The 17793-nt window shown below is 45.2% G+C and overlaps 1 protein-coding gene and 1 long non-coding RNA gene across 5 annotated transcripts in view; one reads left to right on the top strand and one right to left on the bottom strand.

Annotated features, from left to right (window-relative positions):
* LOC116950656 (uncharacterized) overlaps nt 1-17793 on the top strand; it is a 126297-nt gene that overhangs the window by 10528 nt on the left and 97976 nt on the right. For all 4 annotated transcript variants that reach the window (XM_032968598.2, XM_032968596.2, XM_032968597.2 and 1 more), the window contains exon 6: nt 13716-13862. In XM_032968598.2, the coding sequence (XP_032824489.2) occupies nt 13716-13862 (147 nt within the window). The remainder of the gene's footprint in view (nt 1-13715; nt 13863-17793) is intronic.
* LOC116950658 (uncharacterized) overlaps nt 1-17793 on the bottom strand; it is a 91535-nt gene that overhangs the window by 2817 nt on the left and 70925 nt on the right. The window lies entirely within an intron of this gene.

Here is a 17793-nt window from a genome sequence, read left to right as displayed (position 1 = left end):
ATATTTGATATGCTGAATAAAAGTGGGTGGCTTGCACAAAGAGAATTAACCATTGAAAGGAAGCCACCCACTTTTATTTAGCACATCAAATGTGATTAATTCTGGGGGGAAAATAATGTATTTTTCATTTTGAGTGCAAGTTTGTGCGTGCAAAGTGCAAGTTTGTGCGTGCATTGAAATGTTTTTTTTTACCCCATTGTTTTACCGTGAAAACTTTTAACTATTTAACTGCTGATTTACAGCTTTCGTGACTGCAGGGATTCATATTCTTGGTTATTTCGGTAAAGTCACGTAGAAGGGAAACAATAAAATAATAAAAATATAAAACAAAATTCTCACGACGTTTCGACTGCAACACAAGCAATCATCATCAGGTGTGAAAACCACAGCAAGAAAATTTGAAAAAAGTGGCGGTTTGTTTAACGTTAGCACCACGGAGAGCGATTTGGCAGTTATTCAGATGGACGAGTCCATCTATGTTCGGAAGAGGAGGGGGGAGATGAAAATAATGGATGCGGTCTGAAAGCCACCGTAAGCGTGAACAATCAATTAAGACCCGAAATGGTTTTCAAATCCTTTCTAGATTTAAAGCTTTCGTGACTGCAAGGATCCATACTCTTTGGTTCGATTCGGTAAAGTCACATAGGTAAAAAATAAAACAAAAATCACGACGTTTCGGCCACAACACAAGTGTCCTTCATCAGGTGAAGGGACCAGACTGTCTAGAGGACAGCGCTGGAGTGAACACAGCCAAGCTCAGACCACGACCTTTAAGCTGTGTGAGAGGAAACAGAGCGCCTTGACAAAGGAATTAGCATAAAAATTAGCATTTAATTGGCGGACTTAGCATGATGAACGGTGTAGAGGGGGTGAACATGTGCAGGTCGGCGAGGCGGGGGAGGGGGGAGTTTACATATTGATGGTGTGAAAAGGGAATTTAAGCAGCTGCTTAAATTACCTTTTCACACCATCAATATGTAAACTCCTGTATTAAGGGAATTTAAGAAGCTGCTTAAATTCCCTTTTCACACCATCAATATGTAAACTCCCCCCTCCCCTCCTCACCAACCTGCACATGTTCACCCCCTCTACACCGTTCATCATGCTAAGTCCGCCAATTAAATGCTAATTTGTATGCTAATTCCTTTGTCAAGGTGCTCTGTTTCCTCTCACACAGCTTAAAGGTCGCGGTCTGAGCTTGGCTGTGTTGACTCCAGCGCTGTCCTCTAGACAGTCTGGTCCCTTCACCTGATGAAGGCCACTTGTGTTGTGGCCGAAACGTCGTGATTTTTGTTTTATTTTTTACCTACGTGACTTTATCAAATCCTTCCAATGATTTCTAAGCCAGAATCCATCTTCTCGGTTGAAATTGTCTCAGTGTTTGTATATGTGGATATCCTCATGAACGAATCTCTCATGATAGCCAGATGGCTTGCAAAGAACCTCTATCTTGGAGAAGTCAATGTCATGTGAGCCTACTGAATTATAACAGTGATCTGCCACGGCCGAGGTGTTGGTCCTACCGTGTTTTAGGTCTGCATTGTGTAGGGTCAGCATCGAACCCACGACCTCCTGTATACCAGGTGAGGTAGTTAACATCAGCATCACTATAACCTGTTGTATATATGGCCCCTTTTCCATCTTAATATTAACAAGTAATTTTTCGATACATTTAGATACATATTTCTATTGTTTTTTTTTTAAATAATGAATAAAAACAGTCTCTAGTCCCTCAGCAACAGCATGTGCAGGTCATGGATGGGCCATGGAATTAAATAAATAAATACTCCCAGGGTCAGAGGTCACCAACCAAGTGCTGGACAGCGAATTCCAAGGGGCTGAGGCAAACACCCGAAGGCCAGGCCATTATCACAGGCTGTGTGCACGGGGGGAGCTGATTTAAACAACCCCGCACGTTTGAACGTGAAAAGGCCTTTGACCTGAAATTAAGAATAATACTCCCAGAGCAGAAGGTTGGATGGCCACGGTGAGACAAGAGTAAGGGTGTTGTATATCTCTCAATGATGCAGACTCAGCTGAACAGCATAAGCTGCGGGGTTGACGTAAGCGGAGCTAAGGTCACCAAGAGTTTGCGTTAGCCTCGACATAGTTAAGTCAAAAAGCTAATTCTACATTGCTATTAAAGTAACGTTAAAGTTTGGGATTCAATGACAAAAGTGGGGTAACATGGTCAATCATCACACCCACTCCCATTGGCAACCAGTCAACCATCACCTGTCTATTAATTCAATATGAAATGTTATTTCCATACTTTAATAATTTCTATACAACTTTACCCGAAGCATATGGCAATCAGAATTTTCCTAAATAAAAAGGAATGCTCTAGCCTCCACCCATAAGCAAATAAGCAGGGTTAAAATAAGGGGAGAGAGGAAAAAATACAAGAGCACAGCAAAACTGCAACGTAAGGCAAAAGCCTGGAAAAACCCAGGGGCGTGGAGAGAGGGAAATGAATGCCAGCTTGTGAAGCTGACATCGGGATGCTAGAGATAAGAATAAGAGTGGCATGAATCAAACAACTCATTATCGCTGCCACCTGCACTCAACAAGGCTGGAAACGGCGATCACTAACATTCCCCCACCACAGCCAGATGAGATTGATGAGGAACCTTGAGATGCACGGTGTGTGTAGACCAGATAAAAGCGCAGCCCTGAAGAAGAGCGGGAGAGACACCACCTGGTGTCTTTGCTGAAGCTGGCAGTTGCACGATAATGGGGCAGAGAGTGGGGGCCAGAGAGTGTGGGGCATAGACTGAGAGAAACAGCAAACAGGAATAAGAGTGGGGGCTTGGAATGCTCCGGCATGTCAGTGAAAACACCAGGCTAAGTAAAAATTCACAATACATTATTTCCTACATAACATTCATGTTGGCGCTATTCACCGTGAACTATACTAAGCTTACACAAAACAAATTGCATAATAAGTTGGGCGATGTTAATCCCAAGGTCGGAGAGAAAGGGAGATCCCAGCCATCTTTGTATCCCCGCAGCGCGGGGTAGGAGTGTGGTATACGCTCGGGAAAACATTTTCCCTTGACATGGGTCAGGCACCACGATGGAGGACGACACAGACCTTGGGTTACATACCAAATCATAACTGTGGAACTGTGATGAAATGAAATGTTAACTTAACACTTATTAACCATTCCCTTGTGTGTCGGGGACATGATACAGGGAGGTAAGCTTGCCCTGTCTCTCGCACCGGCAGACAGAGAGGCAGACAGAGCGACGCCTTCGAGACAATTTGTAACGTCTGGTTGTTTTACTTTTGGTGTTTTATGGAAGGAGGGTGACAGCGGAATATGCCGTGGGTGATGCACACAAGGACACACACTGACACACGTACGGACACACACACGGACACACACACATACGGACAGATCCTGACACAGTAAAATTGGAAGAAGCTCCGCCTTGTGGGCAGGATCCAAGTAAAGGAATTTTTGGCATAAAAAGAGGACCCTGAGCATTGAAACCTGAGTTCGACCAGTTTGGTCAGAACTCGGGGGAGTTCGGCCGGCTCACTGGAGCCAGCCCATCGGAAGACAGTTCGACCGAGGGGGGGGGGGGGGGTCGACTCACCAGTCAGTTCGACCAGTTCGACCAGTTCGGCCGGCTCACTGGAGCCGGCCCATCGGGGCAGTTCGTCTGGAACTCAGCTGAGTTCACTGCGACCGGCGGGTCAGCTCAGCTCTGCTCCGACCTCATCATCAGCAAGGGCTAAGAGCAGCTCGGCTCATCAGCCAGAGGGGCTTCTACCAGCTCGGCATCTGCCAGCAGGGCAGAGTGCGCCGTCAACCACAGAGCGCCGTCAACCACAGAGCGCCGTCCTTCGCCGAGTGCCATCAGCCACCAGAGAGCAGCGCAGCCATCCAGCAGTGAAGAGGATCTGCTGCTGCGGCTCCCCGTGCTGCGCATGTCCGAGCTGCACCAGGAGTGGGTAGCGTGCCAACTCTTCCCCCCAGCCGTGGACAGATGCTGGCTGCCGTGTGGAGGAGTGCGGCGATACGTATGATGCACCCCCACGCACCCTCACCGCTCTAAACGGAGCGAGTATACTTTTCCTACAAGGGATGCCAACGTCGGCGTATGTTAACGCAAGAAGACCAACCACACTCACATTAACCTATAAAGAGAACTCAACGATACGATGATGCGCTATGCCCCCACTACACGACCAATCTGACGTCTGCTTAACGAAAAAAATAAATTCCGAACACTGACTACGACACGCACCTCATGACACACAAACACACTCAAGTCCGTGAACCATGTGGCCGTGGAAGCATCGATCGTGTGATAACAGTCCGTCGTTTATAAGTATATTCATGATTTTCCTCCTTAATATCTTGTGATGGTACTTCTATTCGCATAAATTACCCATAGATTAATCTATCCGAATTAATTCTTGAGACCTTCACCATGGGCTGCGCTCACAGGGAGAAATTATGTTAAACTGTATTGGTACCGTGTTGACGTTCCGAGATTGAGAGTTCACATACTATATTGTAGTTAAGGTTTAATTATAAATACATTTATTAATACAGAAGTGGTCGTGTGATTCTTTCCTAAAATTTTTGCATAAGATCTGTATCCTGCGATGAGATATGAACCTGGGAACCTAAAATATGAACACACTAATTCACTCAGTAATGTCAAAGCGAGAAGGATATGAACTTGGGACCTAAAATATAAATACACTAATCCACCCAATAAACGTTAAAGCGAGAATCATTGTATATTCTTAGTTCTTTCGGTAAAGTCACATTGAAGGGAAACAATAAAATAATAAAATATATTACTTTACTGCAGTCACGAAAGTTTTAAATCGAGAATCATTGTATTATACTGATCGATAATACGAGGGGAGACAACGAAGCCGAGGTGACACTAGCATAACTGCATATGATTGATTGCATTATCCCGATTGATAACACCACCTCGTCAACGAGGCAGGGCCTGATTATCATAAAGGCTATCATTAACATAACCACACCCACTCGTATAAATTAATACGATTACCTCTCGAATTAGCATAATTTATACGGATAATTACACTAATTAACATAATTTCGGATAAATTATGCAAACTACAAATTTCATTTAATTTTCATTATTTTCATCAAATTTCATAACACCCAAATATACAACAAATTGGGGGCTCTTTCCGGGATCTCTCGCAGACAGTTTATGCTTAAATTAAGGAACGAATCACTGTTGTATTGTCCAAGGTATTGTGATCAAACATTGCCCTGTGACTGTAAACGGGTGTAAAACAAACAAAAAACGCACTCTGAGGGAAATACCAGAGTAGCAGTGTATAACAAAGACAGTGGGAGTAAGATGATTTGCTCGAGTCGAACCAACATATTCTGTGATACAATTTTTTTGATATGTGCTCTGAAGGGAATACCAGAGTAACACGAGTTGAACTGAGGCATTCTGTGATACAAATGTTTTATATTCACTCTGAGGTGAAATTCCAGAGTAACTCACGCTGCACATGAGATGTTAGAATTAAGATACACTCTTAAGTCTATCAGCTACACTACATAATGGAGAGTGTATGTTAATCCTGGTTACGCACAGCATAACTTCACGCCACACAATCTCACATGGAAAGTGAGTGATAAAAGAAGTTACCGATACGAACCAGTGAGCCGTGCTCATTTGGCTAAAGCCGTAATGACGATGAACCAGGACGACGATGTGATGATGTTGCATGGAAGTGTCATAGGTAACTCTAAGATACCTGGCCATGAGAGATATGATACACTCTTAACTAAAAGAGTCAGTCAGGTTATCAATGACTTGGTACAGAAGTGGCAGAGAGGTAACATGAGAAAGACAGAGAGACACCGTGGTTCTCGTTAACCTGCACTCCACCATGGTTAACTTAACAATCCAAGAATTGGGTTTCACAATCCGAGATCTGTACGAAGAAGAGAATACTCGACAGCCAATTCAATGGTTGATCCAAAGACTTGTTGCGTAGCACCAGCGGCAGCATCAGTGATCTTATCCAAGGACAAATTCCTTCATATCTGGTATCTCCAACACTAAAAAAAAGGTGCTACAAGCAGCATCCCTGGAAACAATCAGTCCAACGCAAGTACAAATTGCCTTTAACATGGGTACAGCCACACCCATACATGTGGACCCCCAGACCAGACAGCTGGGATTTTTGTTAAATTTACCACTGGTCAAACCCGAAAATGTATTTCGATTGCGGACAGTATTGAATGTGGGTGCATGGAATAACGACATTTACTCTAAAGATGGAAACCCCCTTAGTGGTGGCCTATCAGGAAGAGGGCCCTCTTAAGTACCTAGTGCCTGACCTAAACATGTGCCAAATAATGAAAGAGGTTCATTGGCTCTCCCCAGGGGAACCATTCCTAATCAATACAGCAGAAATGATGCGCGGTCTGTCAACCCTAAGCTCCAGGGAGACTTGCAAGTTCAAGCGAAGTAAACCCAAAGAAAGAACCGAGACAGTGGCCATGATAGCCGATGCTCCGTGGTTAATAAGCACACCTCTAGATACGGCAACCGTTTCCACCGATCAACACTCCGTAACCATTAAAGTTCCGATTCCAAGTCACATCGCCCTGGTCACAGTACCAAGAGGAACATTCGTACACATAGGGGACAAGGTATTATATAATTTAGACAAAAGCCTACATCAAGCAGAGGTAGAAATAGTAAACATTCCGAAGCCACAAGTTTGAAATAAGCAGCACTCTGTCTAACCTGTTGAATAGTAAAGAATTTCACAAGGTGAAATTAGCCATCAGCGAATCAGAGATTAACGTAACAGATATCACTTGGGTGACCGAAGAGGCCGAATATCAGCGGAATCAACAAGTGGGACTGGGAATCACATGGGCAATAGGAATGATCATATTAGCCATGGCTATCCTAACCCTAGCATACCATATTGCCAAAATGAATGCCGAACTTAAAAGACTAATCGCAGGCACAAGCCACATACCATTCGAGCCCAGGAACAGGGGTAGAGTCTAGGCCTGATGATTCCACCCAAGGATAACAATTTTTTTTTATATTTTTAACGACATCTATAATATGTAGTCAGTAGAACAATTTCTCCTTCCCTTATTGTTTTGCCTTCCTTTTAGTATTTATTTTCTTATTTCAAATGTAATCATGCTAAGTTGTGACATGTACACGCGCGTTGTAAGGAAAAATCCGCCAAAACTGGAGGACAATTGATGATTCATGATGGAAAAGTGCATATATTTATTTTAAAAATAATATGTGGCCAATTGACCACCGATCATTTTTAAAAGGGCGGATGTTGTATATATGGCCCCTTTTCCATCTTAATATTAACAAGTAATTTTTCAATACATTTAGATACATATTTCTATTGTTTTTTTTATTTTAATAATGAATAAAAACAGTCCTGAGTCCCTCAGCAACAGCATGTGCAGGTCATGGACAGGCCATGGAATTAAATAAATAATCACTCATCACACCCACTCCCATTGCCAACCAGCCAACCATCACCTGTCTATTAATTCAATATGAAATGTTATTTCCATACTTTAATAATTTCTATACAACTTTACCCGAAGCATATGACAATCAGAATTTTCCTTAATAAAAAGGAATGCTCTAGCCTCCACCCATAAGCAAATAATAAGCAGGGTTAAAATAAGGGGAGAGAGGAAAAAATACAAGAGCACAGCAAAACTGCAACGTAAGCAAAAAGCCTGGAAAAAAACCCAGGGGCGTGGAGAGAGGCAAATGAATGCCAGCTTGTGGCATGAATCAAACAACTCATTATCGCTGCCACCTGCACTCAACAAGGCTGGAAACGGCGATCACTAACATTCCCCCACCACAGCCAGATGAGGTTGATGAGGAACCTTGAGATGTACGGCGTGTGTAGCCCGGATAAAGGCGCAGCCCTGAAGAAGGGCGGGAGAGACACCGCCGGGTGTCTTTGCTGAAGCTGGCAGTTGCACGATAATGGGGCAGAGAGTGGGGGCCAGAGAGTGTGGAGCAGAGACTGAGAGAAACAGCAAGCAGGAATAAGGGCGGGGGCTTGGAATGCTCCGGCATGTCAGCGAAAACACCAGGCTAAGTAAAAATTCACAATACATTATTTCCTACATAACATTCATGTTGGCGCTATTCACCGTGAACTATACCAAGCTTAGACAAAACATAAACTGCATAATGACTTTGGCGATGTTAAACCCAGGGTCGGAGAGAAAGGGAGATCCCAGCCGTCTTTGTATCCCCGCAGCGCGGGGTAGGAGTGTGGTATACGCTCGGGAAAACACTTTCCCTTGACATGGGTCAGGCACCACGATGGAGGACGACACAGACCTTGGGTTACATACCGAATCATAACTGTGGAACTGTGATGAAATGAAATGTTAACTTAACACTTATTAACCATTCCCTTGTGTGTCGGGGACATGATACAGGGAGGTAAGCTTGCCCTGTCTCTCGCGCCGGCAGACAGAGAGGCAGACAGAGCGACGCCTTCGAGACAATTTGTAACGTCTGGTTGTTTTACTTTTGGTGTTTTATGGAAGGAGGGTGACAGCGGAATATGCCGTGGGTGATGCACACAAGGACACACACTGACACACGTACGGACACACACACGGACACACACATACGGACAGATCCTGACACAGCAAAATCGGAAGAAGCTCCGCCTTGTGGGCAGGATCCAAGTAAAGGGATTTTTGGCATCAAAAGAGGACCCTGAGCATTGAAACCTGAGTTCGACCAGTTCGACCAGTTTGGTCAGAACTCGGGGGAGTTCGGCCGGCTCACCGGAGCCGGCCCATCGGGGCAGTTCGTCTGGAATTCAGCTGAGTTCGGTCGGCTCAGGAGCGAGCTGCGACCGGCGGGTCAGCTCAGCTCTGCTCCGACCTCATCATCAGCAAGGGCTAAGAGCAGCTCGGCTCATCAGCCAGAGGGGCTTCTACCAGCTCGGCATCTGCCAGCAGGGCAGAATGCGCCGTCAACCACAGAGCGCCTTCAACCACAGAGCGCCGTCAACCACAGCGCCGTCCGCCGCCGAGTGCCATCAGCCACCAGAGAGCAGCGCAGTCATCCAGCAGTGAAGAGGATCTGCTGCTGCTCCCCGTGCTGCTGTGCGTGTCCGAGCTGCACCAGGAGTGGGCAGCGTGCCAACTCTTCCCCCCAGACGTGGACAGAGGCTGGCTGCCGTGTGGAGGAGTGCGGCGATACGTATGATGCACCCCCACGCACCCTCACCGCTCTAAAGGGAGCGAGTATACTTTTCCTACAAGGGATGCCAACGTCGGCGTATGTTAACGCAAGAAGACCAACCACACTCACATTAACCTATAAAGAGAACTCAACGATACGATGATGCGCTATGCCCCCACTACACGACCAATCTTACGTCTGCTTAACGAAAAAAAATAATTCCGAACACTGACTGCTACACGCACCTCATGACACACAAACACACTCATGTCCATGATACATGTGGCCGTGGAAGCATCGATCGTGTGATAACAGTCCGTCGTTTATAAGTATATTCATGATTTTCCTCCTTAATATCTTGTGATGGTACTTCTAATCGCATAAATTACCCATAGATTCATCTATCCGAATTAATTCTTGAGACCTTCACCACGGGCTGCGCTCACAGGGAGAAATGATGTTAAACCTGCTTCCTTATCCAATCTGGTACACGAATTCATTAATCTCCCGTGAGAAGCACGTCCCGTCGCGCACCTTATTCCAAGCCATCTCTTAATTATACAATATCGTTGATTAATCTATGAATGCTTATTTGTGCCTTTAGAAATAATATTTTGTTATTTTTGTTTGTCTTTCACATGAATACCGTGGCATAATCTTAAGGACTTTATTCATATTTTCTCTTCGTGTTACGCTGCATAATAATTAATTGCCCTGTTACCAACGTGATAAGGGTTGCATATGATCAATAAGGAGTGTGGTACAGCGTGAACAATTCAAGTATAATCATTTGTTATTAAGTTAAGGTTTTTGTTAGAATAGCGTTCGCATGTTTTAATGACTCTCTCTCACTAACAATAATTGCGTTATGCGGGATCCATGTGCCGTTATCAAAGTGAAATCGTACAGTCGTTGATGATACTGTAGTGTACCGTGTTGACGTTCCGAGATTGAGAGTTCACATACTATATTGTAGTTAAGGTTTAATTATAAATAAATGTATTAATACAGAAGTGGTCGTGTGATTCTTTCCTGAAATTTTTGCATAAGATCTGTATCCTGCGATGAGATGAACCTGGGAACCTAAAATATAAATACACTAATCCACCCAATAAACGTTAAAGCGAGAATCATTGTATTATACTGATCGATAATACGAGGGGAGACAATGAAGCCGAGGTGACACTAGCATAACTGCATACGATTGATTGCATTATCCCGATTGATAACACCACCTCGTCAACGAGGCAGGGCCTGATTATCATAAAGGCTATCATTAACATAACCACACCCACTCGTACAAATTAATACGATTACCTCTCGAATTAGCATAATTTATACGGATAATTACACGAATTAACATAATTTCGGATAAATTTTGCAAACTTCAAATTTCATTTAATTTTCATTATTTTCATCAAATTTCATAACACCCACATATACAACAAACCCTCTACACCTATGAACAAAACACCCGGACTTGGAATGCGCCCAATCTGGTAGGACCTCGTAAGCCAAGCAGATCTCAGCTTGGACAGTGGCCAGAATGGGTGGCTGGAATGAGTGGCCACCATGCACAAACAGGTTGTCATAGGGCTGCGAGGCGACGTGTATATATCGAGTTGTACTGTACGTCTATGCTGCTTGCCTTTACCAAACCGCACTGACCAGTCGGGGTGAAGTATGGTCAAACGGCCTCCACAACCAGCACGGTGTGGGGAGGCCCTCATCCAGCAGTGGATTGACAAAAGGTCTCAACATTTATATGCCTCTACAGGCATTGTGCAGCGCTCATCCCCACCAGTGGAAATTCCAGAATCCCGTGGCAGGGACCATCTTTAATAACCACTGACGACTTTGCACAAAGTGGTAGCTATTTTATGACCCTGTAGAGATGATAGTGATGGTTTGCCTATGTCAATCCTTGACCCTACAATAAATGAAAGCATGTACATTCCTCGACAACAGTCAACGTTATGAAAGGTTAATAGCACGCAACACAGCTATTACAAGTAGAATAACGATCACCTCGATTGAAAAGTAGTGAAATGACATATAGAACACGATACGTATAACGCGTTTAATTGCCAAATTTGCGATCATTAAGTACTGTACTGTATGAAAGCCGGTAAGACACATATACAGTGAGGGAAAAAAGTATTTGATCCCCTGCTGATTTTGTACGTTTGCCCACTGACAAAGAAATGATCAGTCTATAATTTTAATGGTAGGTTTATTTGAACAGTGAGAGACAATAACAACAACAAAATCCAGAAAAACGCATGTCAAAAATGTTATAAATTGATTTGCATTTTAATGAGGAAAATAAGTATTTGACCCCCTCTCAATCAGAAAGATTTCTGGCTCCCAGGTGTCCTTTATACAGGTAACGAGCTGAGATTAGGAGCACACTCTTAAATTGTGCTCCGTCACTGTAGACTGCAATGCTATAACAATGCACACATATGCATAGTAGTGCATATCGCGACACCGTATTCAACGTGCACAGATTTTGCACTTTAATTCAAGCATTTATATCAACAACCATAATTAGAACATTTTGGCAATGATATTATGGATAACATTACGGCATTTCATCGTAAAACATGATCACGGTTTTCACCTGCTCACTCAACTTGAGCATAACCATGTTGCCCTCCGCACGTCGGAACGGGCGTGACAAAGCAAACAAAAACATTATTTATGACTTATAACTGTAATTATTTTAACAATAGGAATAGTATTAATTGTTATCATTGTAATTGTTGGTTTTGCACGAAGGAAGAGGGAAGCACAGCGGCCGCTCCGGCGCCATGACGAGCGGCGATGTAAGCGCGCCTCTCATTGGTCAGAGACTAACCAACAAAAGCTGCTCTGATTACCCAAGACGGAGTAGAATGTAGGCATATTAGATATTAAAATGACGTAAAAAACACGAATAGGCCCACGATTGGCGGGACCTGGACTGGTTTTATAATGAAATCTTGAATTCTCACGTGAGACGACTTTGTGTAGAAAATGTCAGCTCGTTCGGCTTCGTTGATCCGAAGATATTAAGTGTCAAATATTTTAAAGAATATAAACAGACAACACGGCAAGTTCAATAAAAGTGTGTAAAAACAACAGCGCAGGGCTATTGTGACGCACGCACCCACTCTATCTTCTACAATTCTTGGCGGCCAAACAACACAAATCATTTCCCACCACCACTCCACCACCTCCATCCACCCTCCATCTCATCCTCCAAAGACAAAACCCCCCATATAGCCTTCACAGACTTGTGGCAAGTGCTGTTAGCGAGCACCTATAAAAACCGGCATGGCACACGAGTGGGTGGGTGGCCAGCACCACACCCGGCCGCCTTTTTCTCCCTCGTGGCGATGTTTACACACCACACCAGGTGCTCATTTGAGGATGAGTCGACCTAAGGGAGGCCCAGAACCAGTTCACATAATTGTAACTGGTGTTGGCCGTGAGCAAGTATCGAACTAAAGTCCTGGGGTTCGTAGCGCAGCGCGCGGAACTGCTAGAATACCGCTACCACATCCTCCACGCTACCTTTCACCCCATCCAGTGCTAAATTAGAACCCTTGTGATGCCGGATTCACCACGCTGGCTGTGGCAGCACGTCGCACTAGCCGGCGGTGGTGCAGCTCCTGTGAATCGTTGAGCCAGGGCGGCGGGGGGGGGGGGGTGCACAGTGGCCGATCGTTGTTTTAGCCCTGGAGTTGAGGCATTGGACAAAACGCGCGAGTGTCTGTAACGCTTTTCTCGAGACTTTGACCGAGTGCGTGGGGCAGGGGTTAAGTGCTTTTACTGCCGCCTTTCCAACGAAACTGCACGACAGCGAAAACAAATTACACGTTGGGTTCGGTAATGGCCTTTTGTGAGTGGAGTGAATGAGGACCAGGGCTTGAAATGCCACTTTACAGCTATCAGGTATTTCCACTGAATAGGTGGTGCATGTTGATGAGGGTAGGTTGGTACGTAATTGTAATCCAGTGCTTTGGAGACAAGGGTTGGTGGATCATAGAGGACTGTGACCTTCACAAACCTGCTGGTGTACTGATAGACGGATCGCACCCATACAAGTTTCAAGTTTATTTTGATTGAGTCAAGAGACGAGGATCGTCTTTTTTGCAATAGTAAACCGGATCGCTAAAATTCAAGAGGAAAAACATACTGGAAAACAAGTACAATGATGAAGCAAATGGAAATCAGACCTAATAATTACAGTCGTAATTTTTATTCATAATTACAGTCGTAATTATTTCAAATAAAATCCCTGCTTTCACACCACCGACAACGCAGTTCCTTCAAATTTCCGTGAAGTTCACGGAGGAGTGCCGGGAGGGTGTAGCAGGGTGGGGGGGACAGGGGAAGTGTGATGTCCCGTGAGAGTTACTCCTCCAGACGTGTCGCCGTGTTTTGTTTTTGCTGCTCAACGTGGACGCCTGACCATGCCGCCCTGACAGACGTGAGCTACGCGCAGGGCATGAACGACTTGCTGAGCCGCTTCCTGGAGGTGTTTGACTCGGAGGTGGATGCCTACTGGTGCTTCTGCGCCTTCATGTCGCACATCTCCTACAGCTTCACTGGTGACGGCATGCTCCACAAAATCAGTGAGGCCCGTTCCGAAAAATCAGTAAGGCTATCTGTTCCGTAAAATCTGTAACGTCGTCTGTTCTACAAAATCAGCAAGACCCTCTGTTCCACAAAATCAGTGAGGCCCTCTGTTCCACAAAATCAGTGAGGCCATCTGTTCCACAAAATCTGTGAGGCCATCTGCTTGACAAAATCAGTGAGGCCCTCTGTTCCACACAATCTGAGGACATCTGCTTGACAAAATCGGTGAGGCCGTCCGTTCCACAAAATTAGTGAGGCTCTCTATTCAAAAAAATTTGTAAGGCCCTGTGTTCACCAAAGTCAGTGAGCCTCTCTGCTCGACAAAATCTGTGAGGCCATTTGCTCCACAAAATCACTGAGGTCCTCTGTTCCACAAAGTCAGTGAGGCAAATCTGTTCCACAACATCAGTGGGGCACTCTGTTGCACAAAATCAGTGAGGCCCTCTGTTCCACCAAATCTATGAGGACATCTGCTTCACAAAATCGGTGAGGCCCTCTGTTCCACAAAATTTGTGAGGCCCTCTGTTCATAAAAGTCAGCGAGCCCCTCTGCTCCACAAATTCAGCGAGGCCCTCTTCCACAACATCTGTGAGACCCTCTGTTCCACAAAATTAGTGAGGCCCTCTGTTCCACAAAATTTGTGAGGCCCTCTGTTCATAAAAGTCAGCGAGCCCCTCTGCTCCACAAAATCTGTGAGGCCCTTTGCTCCACAAAATCACTGAGGTCCTCTATTCCACAAAATCAGTGAGGCCATCTGTTCCACAACATCAGTGGGGCACTCTGTTCCACAAAATCAGTGAAGCCCTCTGTTCCACAAAATCTGTGAGTCCCTCTGCTCCACAAAATCAGTGAGACCCTCTTCCAGAAAATCAGTGAAGCCCTCTATTCCACAAAATTAGTGAGGCACTCTGTTCCACAAAATCTGAGTCCCTCTGCTCCACAAATTCAGCGAGGCCCTCTTCCACAACATCTGTGAGACCCTCTGTTCCATAAAATTAGTGAGGCCCCCTGTTCCACAAAATTTGTGAGGCCCTCTGTTCATAAAAGTCAGCGAGCCCCTCTGCTCCACAAAATCTGAGGCCCTTTGCTCCACAGAATCAGTGAGGTCCTCTGTTCCACAAAATCAGTGAGGCCATCTGTTCCACAACATCAGTGGAGTACTCTGTTCCACAAAATGTGTGAGGCCCTCTGCTCCTCAAAATATGTGAGACCCTCTGCTCCACGTAATCATTGCGGCCCTCTGTTTCCCAAAATCAGTGAGGTCCTCTGTTCCACAAAACCAGCGAGGCCCTCTGTTACACCAAATCAGTGGGGCCATCTGATCCACAAAATCAGTAAGGCCCGTTGCGCAACAAAATCTGTGAAGCCCTCTGCTCCACAAAATCAGTGAGGCCCTCTGTTGCTCAAAATCTGAGGCCGTCTCCTCCACAAAATCAGTGAGACACTCTGTTCCACAAAGTGTGTGAGGCCTTCTGCTCCACAAAATCAGCAAGGCCCTTTGTTCCACAAAATCAATGAGGCCATTTGTTCCACAATCTCAGTAATGCTCTCTGCTCCACAAAATCTGTGAATCCCTCTGTTCCAAAAAATGAGGAAGGGCCTCTGCTCCACAAAATATGTGCAACCCTCTCCTCCACATAAATAGTGGGGCCCTCTGTTCCACAAAATCTGTGAGTCCCTCTGTTCCACAAAATCTAATGAGGCCCTCTGCTCAACAAAATGAGTGGGCCCTCCATTCCACAACATAAGTAAAGCCCTTTGTTCCACAAAATACGTGAGGCCCTCTGTTCCACAATATCAGTGATGTCCTCTGTTCCACAAAATCAATGAAGCCCTCTGCTCCACAAAATATGTGAGGCCATCTGTTCCACAAAATCAGCGAGGCCCTCTTCCACAAATTCTGTGAGGCCCTCTGTTCCACAAAACCAGCGAGGCCCTCTGTTCAACAAAATCAGTGAGGCCCTCTCTTCCACAAAATCAGTGAGGCCCTTTGTTCCACAAAATCAATGAGGCCATTTGTTCCACAATCTCAGTAATGCCCTCTGCTCCATAAAATCAGTGAGTCCCTCTGTTCCAAAAAAGCAGCAAGGCCCTCTGCTCCATAAAATCAGTGAGACCCTCTGTTCCACAAAATCAGTGAGGCCCTCTGTTCCACAAAATCAGTGAGGCCATCTGATCCACAAAATCAGAAAGGCCTTTTGCGTGATAAAATATGTGAAGCCCTCTGCTCCACAAAATCAGTGAGGCCCTCTGCTCAACAAAATCTGTGAGACCATCTGTTCCACAAAATCAGCGAAGCCCTCTTCCACAAATTCTGTGAGGCCCTCTGTTACCAATAACCAGCGAGGCCCTCTGTTCCACAAAATCAGTGAGGCCCTCTGTTCCACAAAATCAGCGAAGCCCTTTGTTCCACAAATTCAATGAGGCCCTTTTTTCCACAATGTCGGTAATGCCCTCTGCTCCATAAAATCAGTGAGACCCAAAATCTGAGGCCCTTTGTTCCACAAAATCAGTGAGTCCCTCTGTTCCAAAAAATCTGGAAGGCCCTCTGCTCCATAAAATCAGTGAGGTCCTCTGCTCCACAAAATCAACGAGACCCTTTATTCCACAAAATCAATGAGCCCATTTGTTCCACAATCACAGTAATATCCTCTGCTCGGCAAATCAGTGAGTCCCTCTTCCAAAAATTCAGGAGGGCCCTCTGCTCCACGAAATATGTGCGACCCTCTCCTCCACATAATTAGTGGGGCCCTTTGTTCCATAAAATCAAGTAGGCCATTTGTTCCACAATCTCAGTAATGCGCTCTGCTCCACAAAATCAGTGAGTCCCTCTGTTCCAAAAAATCTGGAAGGCCCTCTGCTCCATAAAATCAGTGAGGTCCTCTGCTCCACAAAATCAACGAGACCCTTTATTCCACAAAATCAATGAGCCCATTTGTTCCACAATCACAGTAATGTCCTCTGCTCGGCAAATCAGTGAGTCCCTCTTCCAAAAATTCAGGAGGGCCCTCTGCTCCACGAAATATGTGCGACCCTCTCCTCCACATAATTAGTGGGGCCCTTTGTTCCATAAAATCAAGTAGGCCATTTGTTCCACAATCTCAGTAATGCGCTCTGCTCCACAAAATCAGTGAGTCCCTCTGTTCCAAAAAATCAGGAAGGCCCTCTGCTCCACAAAATATGTAGGACCCTCTCCACAAAATTAGTGGGGCCCTCTGTTCCACAAAATCTGCGAGGCCCTCTATTCCACAAAATATATTGAGGCCCTCTGTTCCACAAAATTTGCGCGGCCCACTTCTCTACAAAATCGGCCCTCTGCTCAACGAAATGAGTGAGCCCCTCCATTCCACAACATAATTGAAGCCCTTTGTTAAACAAAATATGTGAGGCCCTCTGTTCCACAAAATCAGTGATGTCCTCTGTTCCACAAAATCAATGAGGCCATTCGTTCCACAATCTCAGTAATGCCCTCTGCTCCACAAAATCTGTGAGACCATCTGTTCCACAAAAACAGCGAGGCCATCTTCCACGAATTCTGTGAGGCCCTCTGTTACAAAAAAACAGCGAGGCCCTCTGTTCCACAAAATCAGTGAGGGCCTTTGTTCCAAAAAATCAGCGAAGCCCTTTGTTCCACAAAATCAATGAGGCCATTTGTTCCACAATCTCAGTAATGCTCTCTGCTCCACAAAATCTGTGAGTCCCTCTGTTCCAAAACATGAGGAAGGGCCTCTGCTCCATAAAATATGTGCAACCCTCTCCTCCACATAAATAGTGGGGCCCTCTGTTCCACAAAATCTGTGAGTCCCTCTGTTCCACAAAATCTAATGAGGCCCTCTGCTCAACAAAATGAGTGGGCCCTCCATTCCACAACATAAGTAAAGCCCTTTGCTCCACAAAATACGTGAGGCCCTCTGTTCCACAATATCA

This window comes from Petromyzon marinus, chromosome 40 (genome assembly GCF_048934315.1).
Source record: "Petromyzon marinus isolate PM22_M1 ecotype Great Lakes invasive population chromosome 40, UKy_Petmar_22M1.pri1.0, whole genome shotgun sequence".
NCBI lineage: Eukaryota > Metazoa > Chordata > Hyperoartia > Petromyzontiformes > Petromyzontidae > Petromyzon > Petromyzon marinus.
The sequence above is the reverse complement of the archived record's forward strand: the minus strand, read 5'-3'. Positions and strand labels throughout refer to the sequence as shown.